This window comes from Colius striatus, chromosome 26 (assembly GCF_028858725.1).
Source record: "Colius striatus isolate bColStr4 chromosome 26, bColStr4.1.hap1, whole genome shotgun sequence".
Lineage (NCBI taxonomy): Eukaryota > Metazoa > Chordata > Aves > Coliiformes > Coliidae > Colius > Colius striatus.
Window position 1 is genome coordinate 3,323,007 of NC_084784.1, and position 22,402 is coordinate 3,345,408.

A 22,402-nucleotide genomic window follows, 5' to 3' on the forward strand; every position below is an offset into this window, starting at 1 on the left:
CGCTGCCGGTGACGCGCGGGGCCGGGCGGACACACGCACGCGGGGCGCGGGGGGGACACCCGCACGCAGGCGCGCGCCCGCGGGGGGAGGGGCCCGGCCCGGCCTCCCCTCCCCTCCCCCCCTTTTATTTTTTTTTTTTAATTTCTTTTTATTTCGGTTTCTTTCCTTCCCCCTTTTTTTTTCCCCTCCCCGTTTCCGTCCGTCCCGTCCTGTCCCCTCCCCCCGCGCCCCCCCCCCGTCCCTTTCCCCCTTCCCCCCCCTTCCCCACCGCAGCCCCGCCGCCCCCCGCCCGGGCGGCCCCGCGCTGGCCCAGGCCCGGCCCCGGGGTGGTGGCGGCGGCGGCGGCGGCCCCGCGGCGCAGGGCCCGGCCCGGCCCGGCCCGGTAAGTGCTGCCCGCGCGGTGCGGGAAGGATGCGGGGTCGGGGTTGGGGCCGGGGTCGGTGCCCGGGCGGTGCGGGGGGGGTGGGGGGTGGCCTAGGCCCGGCGCTGGGCCGTACCCCGCGTGCCGCGTCCCGCCCGCTGCGGCTCCGCTCCCCGGGGCTCCTGCGGCTCCGCTCCCCGGGGCTCCCGCGGCTCCGCTCCCCGGGCTCCGCTCCCCGGGCTCCGCTCCCCGGGCCCCGCTCCCCGGGCTCCCGCCGCCCGCCCTGCGGCAGCGCTGCCGCTCGCGGTGCCGTGCGCCGTTGGCCGGGCCTCCGCCGTGTGCGGGCGGCCGGGGCTCGGCGGGTGCGTGGCGGGGCTGTGCGCCGGGCCGCTCGCCGCGGGCGGGTTGGCGGAGCACACGGTCTCACGGTGCTGCCCCGCGACCACGGGGGTGAGCCGGAGGCGCCGGAGCCTCCTGGGGCTGCCTCGTCCATCCCCCCCCGGCCCGGGCGTCGCTTGCGGGAGGCTGAGGAAGGGGAGCAACAGGCTGCGGGGGAGGCCTTGGCTCGCTGGACGTCGCTTGCCCGGCTCTGGTGCCCGGGAAATCCGCACAGACAATGTCTCTTGCTTTGAAATGCTTCCCTGGAGACACTCGCTGGCTCCCGGGGCCCGAGGGCAGATGCTGGAGCCAGCTGCGTGCTGCTCTGGCTGGCGTTGCCTTCGGGAGAGGGTTCAGGCTGCTGGAGGGATCACAGACGGGTTGTTTGTTCCTTGGTGCTCGCTGTTCCCTGCCCTGGGACACGTGTGGACCCTCGGGGCGTTTTTGGGGATAGCTGTAGGCGATGCAGCCTTTGGCTGCTGCCAGAGCAGTGTTGTGGGCAGCAGGGTGCAGTAGGTCAGTTGATGTTACTGGTTGAAAGGGTCAGACAGAGGTTGTCCTTTGCAGCTCCCTATGCAGAGTGTGAGCAGATGGAGCTGGTTGATTTTTACCTCTCTCCTGTGTGAACCCTTTCCCATGTTTCCTTCCAGCTTTGCTCTCCATTATCTCCTTCATCAGTCACAACCTTTTCTGGTTTCCAGTCCCTGGTCTTTCTGGCCTCCTTCTGTTAGGCTTGGCTTTAGTTTCTGAGTTCTCCTCGTGGCTGAGAGCAGGGTCTTTGGGCTCCACTTCCCTGCATCACATTGGAGTGGAAATGGAGTGTAGCTGCTTTAAACAGCGTGGTGCTGTGTGACAAGTGTGAGCCAAACCCAGCAAACGAGGTTTGGAGTGATGGACTAGAGACGTCCAAAGCTGATCTGGCTTGTCTAACATCAGGTGTTGTTATCCCTCAAGTTCAACCATTGCAACCCTGCATGCCCAAAGCTAAAGGCTGACTCCTCAGTGTGTGAGGAAACCAGCCCCATGGATTTAGGGCTCCCCATCCTCCTACCAACCACATGCAGCCAGTCTCTCTGTGGCTGGGAAGGCGTTGCATAAGGAGCAGGGATTCTGCTCTTGCCTGCATGGAGCAGTTGGGAGAAGGGCTGGCAGCATGGCTCAGTTTCACAGGAGCAGAAGAGATGTTTGTAGTCCTTGCCAGTCCCTGTCTTAGCTGTTACAGGTTGCTTGCAGCAGGTTTGAAAAGGGATTGGAGAGAAGGAAGGAGGCTGCTCAGCTGAATTCCAGAGGAAGGGAAGCGCTGTACTGAGAGCAGGGCCTGCAGTGACTGTGGGGGGAGCAGAGGCTGGTGTTCAGCACTGGCCTGGGGGGATCAGAGCAGGGGAGAATGTCTGTGTGCAATCCCTTCTTCCAGCTGTTCTCCAGGGCCTCTGGTTGTGCCTGTGACACCCGATCCCCGCTGCAGTCAGGTTCCCCTTATGGTAGTGCTGCCATTTGTGTTGCTAAATTTAAGGCTGTGTCGGTGCTGCTATTCTGAAAGCCCCTTTCTCAGGGGGAAGGAGCCTCAAGTCACCCATTTAAGAAAATCCTAGTGCTAACAAAGGATCTCTCAGCAGGGCTGGATCCAAGCTGAGCTTGTGGCAGTGCTCAGGTTCCTTCAGGAACACAGAAGGGTTTGGGCTGGAAAGGACCTTTCTAAAGATCATCTCAGCGGCCTCCTGCCATGGGCAGGGGCATCTTTCACTACATAAGGTTGCTCAAAACCCTGCCTGATCTGTCTTTGAGGGGTTCCATGGACAGAGTCACAGAGCAGTTTCAGGTGGAAGAGGCCGTTAAGATCGCCGTGTCCAACCTTTGTCCCAGCCCTCTCAACCTCTTGTTGATCAAGAGGATGGGGCAGCACTTTATTCTGTTGTCTCCAGTGACAGGACAAGGGGTGATGGACATCAGCTGGGGCACAAAACGTCCTCAGAAGCATCCCAGACCTGCTTTCAGTTGATGCTGGATTTGGATCTGTCACTTTTGCCTCCCATGGGGACAAAGGCTTTGGAAATCCTCCTGCAAGTGACAGGTGCTTCGACTCTGAAGCTTCTGGGAAGCTCCTCAGGAATCCCACTGGCTGCCTGTATCAATCACTGAGGGCTGCAAGGTTCTAGTTAGTCTGGCCTAAGTGGGATTCACAGAATCACAGGGGCTGGAAGGGAGCTGGGAAGCTCAGCCAGTGCAACCCCCTGCCAGAGCAGCAGCACCCAGAGCAGGGCACACAGGGACTCATCCAGCTGGGGTTGGGATGTCCCCAGAGCAGGAGGCTCCACAGCCCATCTGGGCAGCCCCTGCCAGGGCTCCCTCAGCTCAGCAGGGGAAACTATAACCACAGTGAGTCCTCCCAGGGAGCATTTGCACCTAGCCTTAGGTGCTGCAGGATGATGCACATCACACACCTCTGGCATCCCTTTGGAGGAACACAATGTCAGGAAGCACAGGCAGAACGTGGGGCAGCGCTGGACACACTGCACAGGGTGTGGCAATGCTGTGGTGAGGCCACAGCCCCACATGAGGAGGGAGATCCCTTCTACAGCACCTGCTTAGCTTTCAGGACTCTCTTCCCCATGTTTCTTCAGCTGCTGCTTCGGGCACAGCTTCAGAAGCACCACTGTCCCTGCTTCCTTTCAGGTGGTTGTAGAGAGGGAGAAGGTCTCCCCTGAGCCTTCCTTTCTCCAGCAGCCCCAGACCCCTCAGCCCTTCCCCAGCTGAGACGTGCTCCAAATCCTTTCCCAGCTTGGTACCTGCCTCTGGAGCCTCTCCAGCACCTCAGTGTCCTTGTAGAGAGGGGCCCAGAGCTGGGCACAGTACTGGAGGTGTGGTACTGCAGAAGGGCCCTGTGTGGCTGCAGGAGGGAGGGAGTGAGTGCCTGTGTGTGTGTCGAGGGCTTCACTCTCCATCTCTATCTGAACCTTCTCTTTCTGAGCCCTACTAAACCCACGACCTACTTCCCTGCTTGAAGCAAAGGTGAGGCACGCTTCTTGCAGAGACAGTTCAGTGCCTGAGTGTGGGCAGCAGCCAGAGGAAGGGCTGATGATTCCCTGCCTGTCTGTCAGTGCTGGGATTCCCCTGCCTGTGTGCTGTTAATGGGGCGCATGTGGGACTGGGGGGGGTTTGTCTCAAGCCCAGTTTCATTATGTATTGGGAGCACAAGCTGTCTTCATGTACTGCAGGCTGAGTCACTGCTGCCTCCCAGTGAATTTTGGGGATGATTATTGAGTGTGGGCAGATGCAGCCCACTCCTTAGAGCAGCTCCCTTGTATATTTTTTAATGAAGCTTTAAGTTTTGTTCTAGATTGCTTTGACATCCTTTTCTTTAAGAAACTGATTCTTCCTGAGCTGAGTTTAGGGCTCAAGGAGCTTCCAGGGTTTTAACAACCCAAATGATTCAGTTGGGAGCTAGGATCCTGCCCTACCTGCTTCTCCATGTCCCAGCCAAACTGAACAAGTGCCTTGAGCCCAACCTTATTGTGCTTTGACGTTGGGAGGGCAAGGGGGGAGCACAGACAGTAAAGAGAATGAAGGTCCTGAGCATGGAGAGAATGCAGAGGGTGCTGGTGCTGGTGTCCCAACTCCACAACTGGATACAGTCACACAGGAGCTCGTCCAGATGGGTTTGGAATGTCTCCAGAGAAGGAGACTCCACTGAGGGCTGAGCTCAGTCATGTTCACAAGTGCCAGGAGACTGGAACCAGGCTGTGCTCAGGGATGGCCAATGATGGGACAAGGGGCAACAGGCACAAGCTGCAACATCAGAGGGTCCAGAGACACACAAGGAGGAATTTCCTCCCTGCTGAGGTGAGGGAGCACTGGCAGGGGCTGCCCAGATGGGCTGTGGAGGCTCCTGCTCTGGAGACATCCCAATCCCAGCTGGATGAGTCCCTGTGTGCCCTGCTCTGGGTGCTGCTGCTCTGGCAGGGGGTTGCACTGGCTGAGCTTCCCAGCTCCCTTCCAGCCCTTGTGACCCTGTGATGGACTGTACCCAGCCCCAGGGAGCTGCTGCACTTGCAGGGTGAGTGAGCAAGTAGAGGTTTGCTGCACATGTTCCCTCCTGCAAGCTCTTGAGCAGGGAGGCTGCTTCTCTGTGTCTTTGGGTGCGAGGCTGGCTGCAGGGCTCTGGTCCAGCAGGGGCAGCCCTGCCCTGCTCGCTGCTGCCACCTTCATCGTCCTCACTTTCTCATTCCCAACGCAAAGGCGATGCAAATAGACATCTGCTGGGCTCAGGAGGCAGAGGCTGCGTTGCTGCAGCACGCTGAGCTGCCCAGTTAGCTGACACACATGCTGGAGTTCATGCCACCCCTCTCAGTCACCCCTGGCACCGCTGCGTGTTCTGTTCCCGAGCCGTGCTGCGCTCTGTATTGCGGCATTTCTCCTCCTGAATTATTTATCACTCTGTGGAGCTGAATGGAGTGTGCTACGGGGTTTGGTGGGGTTTTTTTTTCCCCACTGCCCACGTGTCTGTCTTGAGCCATTGACAGATTTGGTTCATGTCACATCCCACCAGCTAACCTCAGCTGGGAGCGGTGGCTGCAGCGGCTGGTGGAGCCTGTGCCGGAGCAGGAGCCTGGTGCGCGTTTCATCCTCTGCGTGTCGGGGCAGACAGGGAGGGGATGGTTGCCATGATAACACATCCTCAGCCCAGACACATTAAATGGAAGGTCCCTCTTTGTAAGAAAAAGAAAAGAAAGATGCTTTTTAAGTGCCTGGAGCCCGGCTTCAGCCTGGGAGAGGACCGGCCCAGCACACGTGTGTGCGCTCGCACGTGCAGAGGAGCGGCAGCAGAGGCTGCTGGCGTGGCTCAGAGCTCTTTGCACGGGGGGGATTCGTTTTGATTTGGTAGGAGAGGGTGATTTCTTTCACATTTCAACCCCTTTGCCTCACACCATGTCCACTGCAGGCAGCCTGATCTCGTGCTTTCAGCTTTGCTGTGGCTGTGGCTGTCCGTGGGGCTGTTTCCACAGGACATGTGGAGGTAGCTCCCAGCAGCAATGTGCTGCAGTTCTCACCCTTCCTTCTTCTTGACCCTGAACCCCAAGAAGTCTTTCTGCTGCATCCACACTCTGCAAAACAAAACAAGCCTGTGGCCTGGAGGACTGACAGAGATCTTTGCCATGTGTGGTGCTTATTGTGGTGCTGCCTAAGACTGTCCCTTCCAAGCTCGTCCCTCAGCTCAGATGCTTGGTGTGTACCTGGCAGCACCCAGGAGTTGAGTCACATTAGGCAGCTGACTCTCCAGATCTCTCCTGCAGTCTGCCTGCTCGTGGTGTCCTTGGATGGATGCTGTCTGCAGGGTATGTTTCTACCTCTGCTCTGTGGTAATTAGTGAGAGCTTGCTGTTGCATGCAGTGAGCCAGCTCAGTTCCACAGCACAGGTACAGGTCTCTAGGTGCCTCAGGGTTGCTTTCCTTCCCTCATCCCCCTGGTGCTGTGATGGCTGAGGCTGGCAGAAGTTTGACATTTTGTTAGGGGTTTTCCTTCCCCTTTTCTAAGGGTAGAGGGACTTTCCTGCTCTGGGTGGGTAGATGGATGCATTTAAGCCCACTGCTAATACTCTTCCCCCTTTCCAGCTGCTGTAGGTGTCTGAAGCAAGCTGCCTGGGCCCTGTCTGTCACATGGAGGAGCCCATTCCTGGGGCTTTGCAGCACTTTGGTGTCACAAATCTTTTTGTTCCCAGCTGGAAATGTGATGGGGTGATACCCACTACCTAACTGACATGTGTCTGCTCCCAACAGAAGCTGGCCTGGGCAAATTAGAGCTTAGGCTCATTGGGTCCCTGTGTGCCAGGGAAGGAAAGAACCCATCTCATTGCATTTCTGTCAGGCACAGGCAGCTTCCCCCCAAGCTGGGAACACAGACAATACCTAGAGCTGCTGCATCTTCTCTGTGCTCTGCTTTCACTGACCCAGTTTCACTATGTGCCTGCTCACACACACACACACACACACACATGCTCCATACCTCAGTAAAATGCCTCTCAGGTGTGAAAGGCAGGAGCCCTCTCTGCAGCTCTGCAGTGCTTTGTCCAGGCTGCTGCTGAGGCTGACTCATCCTTCTTTGTCCTCCTCCTCCTCTTCCCATCCAGGATTTACTGTCTCCCCATCTAAGGAGAAAGATGTGGCTTAGGAAATCCTCTGACACACACACACACTCCATGAGGATGAAATGCTGCCAGCTCACAGTGATAATGGGCAGTGGGTACTGAAGGAGCTGCATCAGCACACTGCATCTGTGCTACCTGGGGCAGGAGCTCGTGTCCCAGGGCTGCTGAGCCTTCTCCCTCGAAATCTGTCCTTGCTGAGCCATCTGCCAGGCATCTGAGAGCTAGAGGTGAGGTTTGCAAGCTCAGGCTATGAAGCTTTTCTGCTTTAAGAACTGACAGTGTGGTTTCACCAGAGGCTCTGAAGCTGATTGAATGTTCTTGCTTGCTTGTCTCTGCCAGCTGCTTTTCCCTGGTAGAAGGGAAGAGCAGCCTTCAAAGTTCTCTCCTTTTATAGCACTAATCTGACCACAGCAGGGCTCAGGAGTGGAGAAGAGAGTGCCAGCAACTGTCCTCAGTGATCCTGAGTCAAAATGCAGCAGGCAAAACAAAGCTCTGTGGATGTCACAGGGTTTAGTGGAGGTTTTAAGGCTCTCTGTGGAGCCAAAGCTCCTTGGCCCAAGCAAGGCACGCTGGAGCACTGCTCCTGCACCTCATCTTTCCCTTTCTGTTGCCATTTCATTTGTAAAGTAGCTGTCAGAGCTTCCCCAGGGCTCAAATCTACAGGTTTAAAAGCCCAGGAGCCTCACTGGGTGTTAGTGACAGAAATATCCACCCCCTAAATAAGTGAGTTAGAGAGGGGAAAGCTCTAATCTCTGCATCTCACAGCTTTGCTGGGTTCAGCTGCCACAGGGAGTCACTCTGAGCACAGCTTTGTGCCGAGAGACCTGAATGTCCAGAGTGACTCCCTGCTGAGCAACCCGTGGAGCTCAGCACAGCCACTTGCTGCCTCTCAGGGCTGACTTGAGAAGCTGTCATAGCTGAGCCCCTGAGCTCAGCTGGAGGCTCTCATCCTACAACCTTGTGCTGCTCAGACAGTGGTGAGTGCTTCACAGAGAGCTTGGGAAGTCATGGTTCAGTTTCCTTGGACAGGCACCTTTCCTTTCAAGAAGTTCTTTGCAGAATCAGGAGGGGGGAAAAGCTTGAAATGGCCAGAAACAGGCACAAGAGGAACTTCAAACCCTCTGGATCTGTCTTCTTTGCACTTTCTGATGGGGATACTTCATGTAACATCCATGAAGCCTTTGATTCAGGGTGTTGATGGGGCACTCCACTTGAAAACACTGGTATAGCACTGCTGCCCTCACCTGAGCTCTGAAGTGCTTTCTGCTTATGTTTAAGTGAATTGTTTTGTGTTCAGCTTTTGTCCTTTACCCCTTGTCCTGTCACTGGAGGCAACAGAGGAGCAGTGTCACCCCATCCTCTTGACAAACACCTTTTAAAGACTTGGAAGTGTTAGTAAGAGCACCCCTTAGTATTTGCTTCTCCAGGCTGAACAGCCCTAGGTCCTGGAGCCTTTCCTCACAAGGAAGATGCATCTTGGGACCCCCACTCTGGTCCCTCCATCACTTCCCTGTCTCTCTGCAGCTGGGGAGCCCAGCACTGGCCCCAGGACTCCAGCTGAGGCCTCCCCAGCTCTGGCAGAGCAGAGGGGCAGCACAACCTCCCTGGCCCTGCTGCCCACACTCTCTTCATGCCCCCCAGGCTGCCATTGGCTCCTTGCCCACGAGCCCACGTTGCTGCCCCACGTTTCCTTTGCTGCCCACCAGCATTCCCAGGCCCCTGTCCCAGAGCTGCTCTCCAGCAGGTCACCCCCACCCCCCCCAATTGATGCAAGTGAGGGGTTTAAAACCCCTGTATGTCCATTTGCATTTCTCATTGCCTGTCTCTGTCAATACTGAATCACTCAGAAACCAGCCAAAGCAGCCAGCTCAGTGCCAAAGGAGCCGAGCAGAGCCCGGCCCGTGGAAGCACCGCGGCAGCAAAGGCTGGGAGCGAGGCAGAGCCGCCCCTCACCTACCTCAGCACGGGTGGGGTGTTGTGCAAAGCATGGTCCACGCACTGGGGTCCTTCAGGAAGGTGCTGCCATTTGCTATGCTCTCTCCTCTTGGCTCCTGCACTGGCTCTGGTGTCGCTCCCGTGCCTGGCAGGGGAAGGATGCTGCGTCTTTAAAGCCCGGCGGAGGCAGCTCCATCGAAGCGACTGAATGGGAGCCGGGGAGGGGGGTGTGGGGATGTGCATGTGGCTATTGGCAGAGCTCCCTGTGACATCCCCCTGAGCAGCTGGGCTCTGCTTTGCTTCAGAGCCGCCTGGCAGAGCCCTTCAGCTCGCTGTAGCAGCGGCAGAGGCTGCTGGTGTCTGAGGCAGGGCCGGGGGCTCCCGAGCGCCAGCGTGATTCCTTTGGGGCCGGTTGTGGCAATGAAACGGCCACTGCAAGCAGCAGCCAGGTGACCTGCTGAGAGTGCAGAGCCTGCAGGGTGAGTGGATGCTGGGCTGGCTGCTTGGGGTTTTTTTTTAACCAGAATAAGCCTGCAGTCATTTGTGGCTTGAGGAAGATTCACTGGAGACTCTTCTTCTCCTCTCCCCGTGCCCCCAGCGCAAAGCACAGCCCAGCTTCAGGGATGGGGACCCGCCAGCATTCGCCTCTGGTAAGTAGGTGGTAGGGTTTGTGCTGCCTGGTGGGGGTTCATTTCCAGTGGTGCTGTGTTTAGGATGAGCAGGTGGCTCCGTGGCCCCGTTGGACACCTGAGAGTGGGAGCTGAGCTCTTCTGTTTGCCGCGGTGCTCCGGCAGCCGAGGGAATCCCCGGCAAGCAGCCTGCGCTCTTCTATGTCATTAAGGAGTTCCCTGTGACAGGCTCCTGGGTTCTCCCTGTGTCCTTAAGCTTCATCTTGATGCAGCTTGTTCCTGCCTAGCTCCTGCTGGTTTCACAGAGGCAAAATTCACTCCCTGCTCTTGTGCTGGCTCAGACATGAAAGGACTGACTCGTGTGAAGCTGGCCAGCGGCTGTGCCATGTTGGCGAGTGACTTGGCTCCGTGCCACTGATACACTGAGGGGCTCTTTAGGACCTTGTGTTCACACAAACCTCTGTGAACCCCATTTCTAAGTGACTTTAAACCTTTGCTGTTGTCTCAGTGGGGTCAGGAGCCTGAGTTGCCCTTCACCTCCCTTCTCACACACGTTCACCATCCGATCTTGCCTAAAAACCAAGGTAACGGTGCTCCCTTCGCTTGAGCCCCAGTGCTGGGAGCTGCTTGTCTCAGGTTTGGTGCTTTAGCTGGTGACTGTGCTGTAGGATCTTCATTCAGGTGCATTGGACCAGTTTCATATCTTTCTCCTATCCTTCAAGATGCTTCTTTAAAGCATCACCTCTGGCTCGAGGGTCTGCAAACAGCAGCACTTGCTGCTGCACTGAGTGCTGAGCACTTCACTGGGGGGGTCACAGAATCACAAGGGCTGGAAGGGACCTTGAAAGCTCATCCAGTGCAACCCCCCTGCCAGAGCAGGACCACCTAGAGCAAGTCCCACAGGAGCTGGTGCAGGTGGAGGCCAGGCTGGGGAATACCCTCCCCTCTCTCAGCCAGCTTTTGAATGCTTGTGCTGGTGCTCCTGGCTGGCACAGCACAAGGGGAGGCTGCCAGCAAGAGGGTAAGAGCTGTTTCTTAAGTCATATGTTTTTCTCCTGAGCCTGATTGCCACCTCCACATCTGCAGGTGTCTCCTGCCTGATGTGGTGCCTCATGATGAGTGGGTTCAGGGGAGAGGGATCCTGCCTGGGGCACTCTGAAGGAATTAGGACGTGTCAGCGGGAACTGTGGCAGAGTTTTCCTCTGAGCCATGGAAGGGTTAACAGGAGCTCCTGTGCAGTGCTGTCCTATTGCATCTTGACACTGCAGAAAGTAGGTGGATCATTCCTTGCTAGCTTTTCAGGAAACCCCTGTGGTGGACAGCCCTCATGAATTGTTGCTGGGAAACTGCTTTGACGTCAGGGGAGCAGTTCCCTGGTCTTCAGCTGAATACAGGAATAGCTCGTGATGGGGAGAGGAAAAAGCAGTGTGAAATGGAGAAGGGAAATCTGTGCCAGGGAGATTCTCAGCTCAGATTTACCTTTCCTTTCTTCCACTCTTCTGCCTAGGGACCCTCAGAGGAACTGTCCACTGCTCTGAGCCTTTCCCCTTTAAGCTGTTGGCTCTTTAGGTTTATTTCTCCCCCAGGTTTTGTGGGTGGGTGACAGGGTTCTGCCTCACTGCAGCTCCCAACAGACAAGGGAACAGCAGAACAAACCCATACTTCAACATAAGTAATATCCCCCTTGGACTGGCAGAGGGGAGAGCAGAAGGACTGAAGATGGCAGCTATTGCTGTGAGCTGCAGGCTCAGGGATCTGAGGCCGACTAAACCCACTTTCTTCAGGATTGTTGAACTCTCCATCTCTTTGCCAAGTGCTGTTTGTGCAGTAGGTTCATTCCCCCCAGCTTTACTGCCCAGCCAGCCTGTGGCTGCTGGGAGGCACGTGGGGCTGTGGGCATCCAGTACCTGTGGCAGGAGTTGGCTGTGTCCTGTTCCACACCTGCACAATCGGTGTAAGTGACGTTCACCCTCCTGCTTCCAGGGGATCTCACACCCAGAAGCACTGTCAGAGCAGCAGAGAATGTGCTGGGTGGCTGCTCAGTCTATTTCCAGCTGGGGCAGGGCTGGTGATGCTGAGCAGGGGCTGCAAGAGCTCCCTTCTTGTCAGGTCACTGCAACATTCAAGCTGTCCCAGTGCACGGTGCCACAACAGCCAGACACGTGCATTGTGTCCTGGCGACTCGCTGCACTTGCTCTCTCGCATCACCTCCATGGGACACCCCACTCCACACACCCTGTGCTCCCCTCAGAGCCTCTGAAAAGGAGACACTCATCCCAAGTGGATCAGTGAAGCCTCTCTGGGGTGGGGAGGAAGCTCTCAGCGGGATCTGGGGAATCTTTACAGCCTCTGCTTTGGTGCTGAACTGCTTTGTCTTCCCCAGGAGGTGTCCAGTGGCCTCAGCCCCATGGTTGTCTCCTTTCTGTGCCGCCAGCTTTTCGCAGCAGCAGTGAGATGGGAGCTCTGATCTTTTGTAGCATGTAGGCTGCTTTGGGAGTCAGCAGGAAGGATGTGAATGTGCAGGCAATCGACCTGGATTCTCTGAACACACCAGGCAACTCTGTGTGGAACTTCCAGGCGTGTGGCAACGCTTCATGGATAGGGACAAAAACCAACCCCAAGCCAACACAACCCTTCTTTGGGCACTTTGCAGCTTTCCTTTGGTTGTGAGGCCCCCCCATGTCCCTGAGCTGGCTGGGGGACGCTGGCTGGATGGGACAGGTGACATTGCCACCTCTGGGTTCCTGGCAGAACAGAACCTGTTGCCGTGTATCAGATGAAGATGCTTTGGACAGTCCCGACACCGGTTGTGTCCCACTCCTGGAGTACAGTCACAGCAAGCTGACACCTTGATTTTAGTGTCTGACTGGAGGAAATAAAAAGCAAGACAGTGGTTTTGGGTTTTCTTCCCCCTGAAGCCAACTTGTGGCCTGAGATGTCCCACGTCACAAAAGCCACGAGCACAGCACAGCTGAGCCCTGCTGCCACAGTCACCATTCAGGTGCTTCCCCATAACACAGCTACTGCCTCTTGTGCCTTGTAACTGGGATGACTCCACCTGTGCAAGGGAACAGCCTGTTAAAGGTATTGGAAATGAAGGAGAGCTCTGTGATTCCATGGAGCCTGGAGGAGAGACGTGGGCAAACCTTGGCCCCTGCTGCCAGGCCCTTGCAGACACTGGCCTTGTCACAGGGGTGTGGCTGGTGCATCAAAAGAGGTTCCAAAGAAACACAAGGGGAAAGTTCTTCCCTGCTGAGCTGAGGGAGCACTGGCAGGGGCTGCCCAGAGCCTCCTGCTCTGGAGACATCCCAACCCCAGCTGGATGAGTCCCTGTGTGCTCTGCTCTGGGTGCTGCTGCTCTGGCAGGGGGTTGCATTGGCTGAGCTTCCCAGCTCCCTTCCAGCCCTTGAGCTCCTGTGACTCTGAACAGGCCTGGTAACCTCTGAGCTTAACCCCCCCCTCAAAACCAAGTGGGCAGCAGCTCTGAGCTGCAGAGCTGGGTCCCTCTGAAGGGATGGAGTCTCTTGCACCAGCACAGAGGGTGCCTGGAGAGCCAGGAGAGCCATTGGCACCTTAAGCTCCTGTTGCCACCTGCCCAGCAAATGTGAAGTTCCAGCTGGTAGGGGGCACCTTTCCTCAGCTGTGGGTGAGGCAATTTAACTGCTGCTGCCTCACCCTCCTTGGAGTTGTCTGGGAGAGGCATGTTGGGGACCAGCTGATGTTCTGCAGGATTAGAGTAGAGAGCTTTCTCTCTCACCTGCATCTCCCATCTCCTTGTTCACATCAAGGCATTTCTCCCCCCTTTCCACCTGAAGTCAAACCCATCTGCATCAGAATTTCACCTCTTTGATGTAATGTGGGGGTGGAGATGGAGATTTAAAGCAATGACTAAGCACTGGGAGCCGTTGCACTGTGCAGCCAGATACATCTGGCCTCCTGTTGGGGGTTTTTTTTTGCCCCTAGGTTTTGTAGGCACTGGGTGGTTGTGAGGAATCAAATCCCTCTCTTCAACTGATCATAAAACAGTAACAGAGGGAGTCTGGGAGAGGTGCTCCATTGCCTGAGACACTGGTAGCTTATGAGTGCTTCTGAGTCCAGTTTGGGGGCTTTCTGACTGAAGCAGATGCTCTTACTCCCCCCAGGAGGGAAAGGGAATGGGCTTGGAAGGTTCTGTAGCTGCTCATTTGGAAGCTGAGGCTGCAGACTCTTGAATGGGATGCTGAGGATGCCCCAGTCAGCAGTGTTGGTGCAAGCACCTTGCATTTTGCAGAGCAGACTGCAGAGAAGCCTAGGAGAGAGGTGTTTGAGCAGGTACATGGCCTCTGCTGCTCACGAGCAGAGCTTTGAGCAGAGCCCCTTGTTGCACCTGCCAGGGGGGACCTTTAGTACAGCCCAAATGTGACCCAATGCTGCTGCCCTGGCAGAGGAGGAGACAACCAAAGCCTCTCTGAAGATCCCTTGGTGCAGAGAGGGAGGACTGCAGTTCCTGCCTTAGTCAGTAGCAGGAGGAGGCTTTAATGCCTGGAATGTGCAGCCTCTCCATCCACCTCACGCCTCCACACTTCCCTGTGCAAGCCTTTCCCTCCAGCAGACGCTGTGCTCAGAGAGGGGAGCGAGGAGGGGGGCCCCTTCACTCCTGCTCTCCTCCCCAAACTTGTCTGGTTGCTCTTAGTGATACAGCCTGTTGCCATGGAGCTGAGATTCCAATTGGTTGACCTGGAAGCCAATGAGCAAATTGTTCAGGAGAGCATCATCATTTCACCTTGCAGGAGGCACTTACTCAGTGGTACATGATGCTGATCCTAAAGCCTTACCCAGTGGGTTGGAGTGAAGCATCAGATGCTGGGGGAGATGCCACTGCTTTCCCCTTTTCCCTCTTACAGGCTGGTTTGTTGGGTTTAATGACCAGCTGCAGCCCTCTCGTGGGTTGGGTCAGCTCTCCCTGCCCACTTCTGCTCTCAGAGCCCGCTGCAGCAGGGTGCTGGGGACTGTCCTGGTGACTCACCAGCCTGGGGATGTTGATTTCTGAGCCCTCAGAACTCTTCACACCATTGGTTGTGGTTTGTTCCTAAGTATTGCTTCTTTAAGGGATGGAGAGAGCCTGTGTCAGGGTTTCTGCAGCCTCCTCTGTAGCCAGAGCTCTGTTCCATTACCACTGATGACCTGGGCTGAGGCTGGTAAGCTTTTTACTCAGCCCTGTTGAAGGCTTTTTGGAATGAGACTCAAACAGCAAAGCAGAAACTGATCATGACCCAAGGAGGAGGTGGAGGTGGGAAGCAAGCCAAGATGTTTGTCCTTGAAGCTGATGATGAAGCTTGGTCACAATTAGCTGCAAGGTGATGGCAGGTTTGCTCCCGTGGCCGTGCCTTGGGCAGGGACTGAGCAAGCAGAGCCCACTCACATTGGTGTCCTCTCCCTCTGAAAGCTGAGAGGAAGCTGAACTCCCCTGCATGGTGGGAAGAGCTGCCTCAGGTGCCTGTGTGGTGGTGGAGGGCAGGAGTGTGCTACAGCCAGGCAGCCACATGTCTCCTTTGCACCCTCGTTCAGCTCCCAGGAGCGTGTCTGTGCCTCTCCCAGCCTGGCTGCTGGATCCATCCTAACCCTAAATGTGGAAGCTTCTTGCTTTGCTTCCCTGCCTCACCAGGACCAGCACTGTCAGGTGGCAAGAAGGCAGCAGACGTGTTTCTCTTCAAGAGGAGGGTGTGACAAAGACTTTGCCTTGAGTGGCCCTTTTGCTTTGCCAGACCCAACCCCAAAAGCCCGACAGCAGCTCACCTGCCTTCTGGAGCTCCATCATTCTGACACAGACCTGGTGGCTTCCCTCAATGTTTGGTGTGTGTCATCTCTTCACCTCCCTGGCAAGGCACAGCTCAGTCCCACCCACCCTGCCCCAAGCCCTCTGAACTGCCTGGCTGCCACCCCCTGGCTGCCTCCCACGCTGGCCTGGGGGGAGCTGGGCTGATGCATTCCCAAGGGAAACCTCCCCTCCAGAGCCTGTCTGCTCACAAGCACCAACAGCACAGGGATGCTCCTTGGATGAGATGTTGAGGGGTCTGGCAGCAGGGATGGGGGCTGTAGCAGCAGGGGGAAGCCTGCAAACGTCACTTGGGTGGCTCTGAGCTGTTTCTGGAGGGGAGGAGGGAGAGGTGATGCTGTTTCCTTTGTTGTGATGCCAGGAGCACGATGCAGTGTGGTGAGAGAAAATCCCACAGCCCTTCCACGTTTGACTGAGGTGCCTGGATGGGGTCAGAGGCTTGTTGTAGGGTGGCAAATGCAAAGAGAATGAGCTGTGCAAAACCTGCTCCTTTAATGCAGGATTCCCCCCTCTCCTTGCCTTTTCTAGGTAAGTGCTGTGTGTGCAGTTCAAAGGCCTCCCCCTGCCTCCCTCTCCTGAATCTGCCAGCAACCTCCTGGCTTGTGAACAAGCCAAAGCCCTGGGCTGGCTCTGCAGCTGCAGCAGTTTGCTCCAGTGCTGGAACTCTTTGGAGGCCGTGCAGGGGTCTCCCAGGCACGTGTGCTGCACAGGGCTGTGCCTCTGGCTGCAGCTCTGCCTCTGCCTTTGCCTGTGACACACAGCATTTCCCATTCCCAGGGGGGGCTCTGCCCTGGATTATCTTCATCAGTTTGTTTACAAATCCTTGTAAGAACCCCTGAGCTAGAAGCAATTGATTCCTTCTCCTGCTTTCTGTGGCTGGCACTGGAACTGATTCCAGTAGCTGCAGTGAGAGTGGTTTGTGTCCAGCAGCCCCACCAATTAAAGGGGAATGAGGTTGAATTAGTTCATGAATGTCAGCAGCTGCCTTGCAGAGCCAAAAGTCAATAAACCTCTGGGAGATCTGACTCATTTGCAGCCACATTCTGCTAAAGTCACGAACAGAAGTTGTGAAGCACCAAAGGCTGTTTGCAGTGCCCAGGCCTTTGGTCTGAGCCTCAGCTTTAGGCTTCCCCTGTTCTTTCTGGGAAGTTGCCTCAGTGGATCTGCCTGTTATCCTGCCTTTAGCCAACCTCATCTGTCATCAGAGGGAGCTCTGGGTTCTGTGCAAGCCCTGTGCCTACAGCAGCATTTTCTCAGGAGCTGAAGCCTGTGTGAGCTGCTCTGAGCCCTCCCTCAGGCTCCCTTTGCCTGCCCTGAGGCAGCTGAGAGGCTGAACGTCTCATTTCCAGGCAGTTTGGAGGTACCAGGCTGATGAATGGAGATGTGACGTGTTCCTTGCTCCTGCTGAGGGCTGCCAGCACGCTGAGGCACGAGCTGCTGCCATTCAGAGGGGCTTGCAGGGGCTCTGTGGGCTGCTGCTGCTCTTGCTGAGCCAAAGGGAAGGATGAAGTGCAGCCTGGCCAGGAAGCATGAGTGGTCTGGGGGGATCTTCATCTGCAGTTGGACTGCTGTTGTTTGATCCCCTGAAGCATCTGACCAGAGGCAGCTAGAGAGAAGACATCAGGGCTTATTTCACTGGAAGAACAGAGCAGTGTCCTGGGCACAGGGCTGTTTTCTCAGCTCCTTGCAGGAAAGACTGGGCTGGGCTTTGGGGTGTTGTTTGTCCTGGGGCAGGGCACAGCTCTGGCTGCCTGAGCTTACGCTGCCTGCTCAGTTCCCTGCCTCTGGATGTGTGTGAGCTTTAGGGCTACGCTCAGCCTCTCCCTCCCATGGAAGAAGCTGAGGGCAGTCCCTGCACTGGGGAGCTCTGTGTGTCTCCTGTGATTCAGAAACTCTCTCTCTGCAGCCCCTGACTCCTTTCTGCCCCTTCTCCCACCTCTTGTGGTAGGTGCCCGTTGCTGCGCTGTAGGGCTCTGAAGATGTCAAACAGCAACACAGCACAGGAGTCTCTGGAGATAATGAAGGAGTCTGAAAAAAAGGTGGTTGAGGAATCTGTGAACAAAACCAAATATGTATCCAGGTCACCAAGCAAGGAGGAGGTGGAGAAGGATGGTGGGGAGGAGCTCAGCGTGCGCCAGGAGTCCCAGGTAAGTGCACAGCCAGGTGGGTCCCTGGTGCCAGGCTGCAGAGCTGGAGCCCTCCCTCTGCTTGGCAAACACAAGCTGGTTGCTGCTCCTTCTGAAAGGGACCTAAGCCTGTGCCACCACCTCCTGAGGGGGTACCACGCTGTGCAGACTGTTGCTCACAGGCTGCTCTGTTTCTCTTTGGATGTGCTCTGTGCTGTCCTGCACCTCAGACACCATTTACAGGGTGCACAGTCTTACTAAAGCTTCTCCCTCTTCCCTCTCTCCACAGAGGAGAACATCAAGTCATGGACATGCTAGAAAAAGAGCCAAGGTAGGAGCTCTTCTGACATCCCATCCATCCCATCCTATCCATCCCATCCATCCCATCCCATCCCATCCCATCCCATCCCATCCCATCCCATCCCATCCATCCCATCCCATCCCATCCCATCCCATCCCATCCCATCCCATCCCATCCAGCCTCTCTGAGCTGAGCTGTTGTCCCAGCCCTTGGGGTGATGCTCTCAAGTCTCTCCTGTCTCCAGAAGCAATGTGATGGTTCAGGATAGTAACTTTCCAGGCACAGGAGTAGAAGTGCCCCTTTTTAACACACACTTGCCCATGAAGGAGCTGTTTGCTGCTCTGAACTTCCACATCTGTCCCTTCCCCAGAGCCCAAAACCCCAGAGGTGAAGGTCAGGAGGTGCAGGTGGAGGGACAGGGCAGTGCACAGCCACTTTCACCCACCACTTCAAAGCCAGAGTGAAGTATAACAACCTGGTTTCATGTGGGGCCCTTTTTCTTCAGGGAATAACCACATTTGCTCCCATCAAATGCTGTGTGTTAGTGAGTCCCAGACTGAGGAGGGGAAAGACTGGAGTTGCCCTTGCAGAAGGGGCCAGAAGGGTGCATGAGTTCAGGCAGAGAACTTCCTCACCCCAGATTTGGTTCAAATCCCAGTTGAAGGCTGAAGGAGGAAAATAACTGCTCCAAGCCTTTGTATGTTGATGTTTGCTGTGAGAAGGTGGTTTGGTTGTCCCCCTTTTGATCAGTTTCACCAACAGTGGCTGCATGAGTGGCTTGGGAGTGCAGCAGCATGAACTGAAGTGTGCACATTCTGGCTGAGATGTCTTTTCTTTTCCTTCTCTAGTCTAACTCAAAGCTTAAACTGGTCAGGAGCTTGGCTGTGTGTGAAGAATCCTCCAGCCCCTTTGTAGATGGGCTCCTGGAGTCCCAGGTAAGCCCAGAGTGAGATGGAGTTCACAGCAGTGACAAATACTCTTGGAAGTCCTCTAAGAGCCTACCAAAGGCTTCTCCTTGAGAGCAGGGTGGGGAAGGTGCTTTGTCTGCCCTCAGAACTGGGCCTCTTATGAAATGTCTCAGATCTGTGACCTGAATCTCCAGCCTCTCTGTGGTGCCTTTCTCAGCTGCCACCACCTCCAGCCTTGCCAGTGACTCCAGGGACCATCCAGGTGACTCAGAGCATCCTTGTTTGTTGTGTTCCAGGACATCATTCAGTTGCACGTTAGCTGCCCCTCTGACAAGGAGGAGGAGAAGTCCACCAAAGATGGGGCTGAGAAAGAGGAAAAAGACAAGAATAAAGAGAAGGCACCAAGGAAGATGCTGTCTCGAGGTCAGGTGCTCCTTTGAGCAGGGCAGCTCCTGTCCTACCTGCTTTGGGGATTCTGCTGGCCAGGGGTCCAGTTGTTGGAAGCAGAGCAGTTGTCTCTGCTGATGACTGTGCAGCCACATCTCATTGAGCAGAGGGAGGGAGAGGGAGGGTTTCTGTCCCCACAGCCTTGCAGGCTCCCTGCATAAGTGACAGTGACCTGGTGGCTTTTCAAATGTGCAGGTGCAAACCCCAAAAGACCCTCTGTGTGGGCTTTTACACCCACTGTATGGACTGTTACACCCACTGTATGGACTGTTACACCCTCTGTATGGACTTTTGCCCCCAGTTTAGATCAGGTTTGATAAAACCTGCTACAGGTGGCAAGGCATGAGGTTGCACAGAGGTGAGCTAAGTTTCTGCTGAGTGGTTTTGGGGGCACAGAAAGGGCAGAAGAAACATGTTTCACCTTGGTGAGCAAGTTGCCTGTGAAGGTCTCGTCCAGACAGCAGCTCTGCCCTGCTGCAGGCTCAGCTGCTGCCCACAGGGAAAGGACATCCAGGCCCAGTGTCACAGGCCGAGAGACTTGACCTAGAGCTTGCACTCAGAGCCTGTGCCAGGCCTCAGGAGGCAATATGAGTCTCCAGCTGTGCAGTGCTGTGTCTGGGTGCACTCTCCTTTCTCCCAGCCTGTCATGGATAAGAGAAAGGGGCCGAATTCCCCTCCAGCATCATCGTGGGGACGTCACCCTCGTGTGTGCTGAGGGACACCTTCCTTCCTCCACCCTGCTCTGCTGCAGTGTCAATTTGTTCTGCTGCTGCTGTTGTTTCAGATTCCAGCCAGGAATACACAGACTCCACTGGAATAGATTTGCATGAATTTTTAGTAAATACACTGAAGAAAAACCCAAGGTAGGTCCTGAGTCAGTGAAGGAGCTGAAGGGAGGGAGAGCCTGGCCACCAATGCTTGCTGCACCCTTAACCCCTGGTGTTTGTGTGCATGGGTGTCTGGGTGTGTGTATCTCAGGAGGGGGGGGCAAAAGCCACCACAGGAGGTGCCTGAGGGCGGGTTTTGCTCTCTGAGGTTCAGGGGGTGCTGCTGGAACTGGGGCAGAGTAGAAACACAAAGCACAAGGGGAGTTCTGTGTCCCTGCACTGGATGCAAACGTGCCATTGTGTGTTACAGAGAAAGGGGAGAGAACCTTTGTTTGAATGCAAGCAAGAAGGGATCTTGATTGCTTTAAAACCCTTCCTGGAGATGGCTGTCAAACACCAGCCTCAGAGGGAACTGCTGTGGCAGGAACAAACGTGACCAAGGCAGCTGCTGCTGTGGGGCAGCAAAGCTGGAGCCTCCACCAGGGGAATCTCCAGCAGGGCAGGGATTCAGGCTCACCAATGGCCAAGCACTGGCAGCAAAACACCAGCTTTCAGAACCTGTGGAGCTGGAGAGTTTGCTCCTGGGGATGATGTGTGAGCCCTGGGTAACTGGTGCTGCTGCAGGTCTCTGTCTGGCAGGGAGGGGGGAGCAGGCAGAGGAAGCTGTTTCCCTCTCTAAAAGTGACCTTCTCCTTTTTCTTCCCTTGACAGGGACAGAATGATGCTACTAAAGTTAGAACAGGAGATTCTGGAATTCATTAGTGATAACAAGTAAGTGAGTTTGTGTGGAGGCAAAGAGGTTTGGGACTTAACATGGAAGAGCTTGGGCACCCAGGGGAGAAGGGGATGTCTTTGGGACACACTGCTTAGGGGCTTGTTGTCTTGTGGATCCTCCACCTTTTACCCATACACAAGGTCTCTGGCCATCATATTGAGTGAGTGTCAATGGCTTGGACAACATAGCCACTGGAGGAGATCAGTGCCATTGTGCTTCTCTCCTGGCATGAAGTGGGGGGTGCAGAAAGCAGGGTCAGGTTTCTCTCATGGCAGTGAGCCAGGGTAGATGTGTGCAGCAAGGGCAGGCTCCTGTATCTAATGGGATCAGAGAGGTTGCAGAGTGAGTGCTGATTCTGACTCCTGTTCCTGCTTAGGAGGGGATGTGTGCAGCATTTCTGCATCAGCTGCTCTTGTTTCAAGGAAGAGCTCATTCAGCCTGAGCCCTTGAATCAGCCCAGCCCTGCCTGCAGAGCAGCTTGAGCCCATGTGAGAAGCAACACCCGAGTCACAGGACAGGGTGCCCTGCTCTGATCTGGGGTCTAGCTGTGGCATCTTCATCCTTGATCTTCCTTTTTGCTGTTGCAGTCATCACTCTCTGCCTCAAGGCTCCCTGCACCCTGATGCTTTCTCCCTTCTCCACAGCAATCAGTTCAAGAAGTTCCCCCAGATGACCTCGTACCACAGGATGCTGCTGCACCGAGTTGCTGCCTACTTTGGCATGGACCATAACGTTGACCAAACTGGGAAGGCAGTCATCATCAACAAGACCAGTAACACACGAATGTGAGGAGGGGGGGAGGGAGAACAATTGGCCTTGGCATCCCTTTCCCCTCCCTGCATGGTGCTACCTGACCCCCTGGCACAGAGCCCTGGCACAGTGCAGAGTAGGAGGGATTCCACACTCTGTAAGAAGAGCAGGTCTCCTCTCTCTGAGACAAGAGACTTCCAGCCCTGAGCATGTGTATTAACAAAGCCCTTCCCACCTCTCCTTAGCTCTCAGAGAAGTGGTGAGAGCTCTTGTTGCCATCAGAGGTCTAACACAACACACGTCTTTGCACACCCCTTCACTCCCTGCAAACCAGTGGCTTTGTGAAGAGGCTTCCAGGCCTGGTTTGGCCCTTAACAAAGGCTGGTTCTTCTTGCAGCCCTGAGCAGAGGTTCTCTGAGCACATCAAGGATGAGAAGAATGCAGAGTTCCCACAGAGGTTCATCCTAAAGAGAGATGATACCAGCATGGACCGGGACGACAACCAGGTGAGGGCTGGTGCTGGGCTGTCTGCACACTGGCAACAGGACAAGGACAGCTCTAGATTTGTGCTGCCCTTCCTTCAGTAACCTTGAATAGAAGCTTCCACCTCACTCAAGCAGCAGCAGCAGCATCCAGAGAGATCATGAAAACCTGACCAAATAGCTTGGAAGTGCGTGAGGAGTCTGTGTGGATTCTGAGGGGGGCTCTTTGTACCCTGAATGTCAGCTGGTGCTGGGCCAGGCTTCAAGGTGAAGCTTTTTGAGTGTTGCCACCCGTCCCTGAGGCTTGCAGTGAAGCCAGCAGGACCTCACAGTGCTGCTGGAAGGAAACCACTGGCAGAATGAAACCTTTTGAGCTCAGCCATTGAAGCTAACCCCCCTCCATGAATCCCTGGCTGCCCTCCAGTGCTCACAGGTGCCACCACACACGTAGCACAGAGCTGACTTGGTCATCTGTGGCTCCTTTCCCAGCCTGTGACAGGGAAGGTCAAACACAAGGCAAGAGACA

The 22,402-nt window shown here is 55.7% G+C and overlaps 1 protein-coding gene across 10 annotated transcripts in view; it reads left to right on the forward strand.

Annotated features, from left to right (window-relative positions):
- The first annotated feature begins 345 nt into the window (after nt 1-345).
- Nucleotides 346-22,402, forward strand: part of R3HDM2 (R3H domain containing 2) — a 34,208-nt gene continuing 12,151 nt past the window's right edge. For 4 of the 10 annotated variants that reach the window (XM_062015414.1, XM_062015419.1, XM_062015417.1 and 1 more), the window contains exons 1-9: nt 9,415-9,466; nt 17,209-17,407; nt 17,676-17,717; nt 18,536-18,622; nt 18,892-19,018; nt 19,827-19,905; nt 20,581-20,640; nt 21,232-21,429; nt 21,792-21,900. In XM_062015414.1, the coding sequence (XP_061871398.1) occupies nt 17,240-17,407; nt 17,676-17,717; nt 18,536-18,622; nt 18,892-19,018; nt 19,827-19,905; nt 20,581-20,640; nt 21,232-21,429; nt 21,792-21,900 (870 nt within the window). In that variant the 5' untranslated portion in view covers nt 9,415-9,466; nt 17,209-17,239. Of the gene's footprint in view, nt 383-9,414; nt 9,467-15,619; nt 15,789-17,208; nt 17,408-17,675; nt 17,718-18,535; nt 18,623-18,891; nt 19,019-19,826; nt 19,906-20,580; nt 20,641-21,231; nt 21,430-21,791; nt 21,901-22,402 lie in introns of those variants that run through there. The other 6 variants (XM_062015418.1, XM_062015421.1, XM_062015422.1 and 3 more) reach the window with 3 other exon arrangements.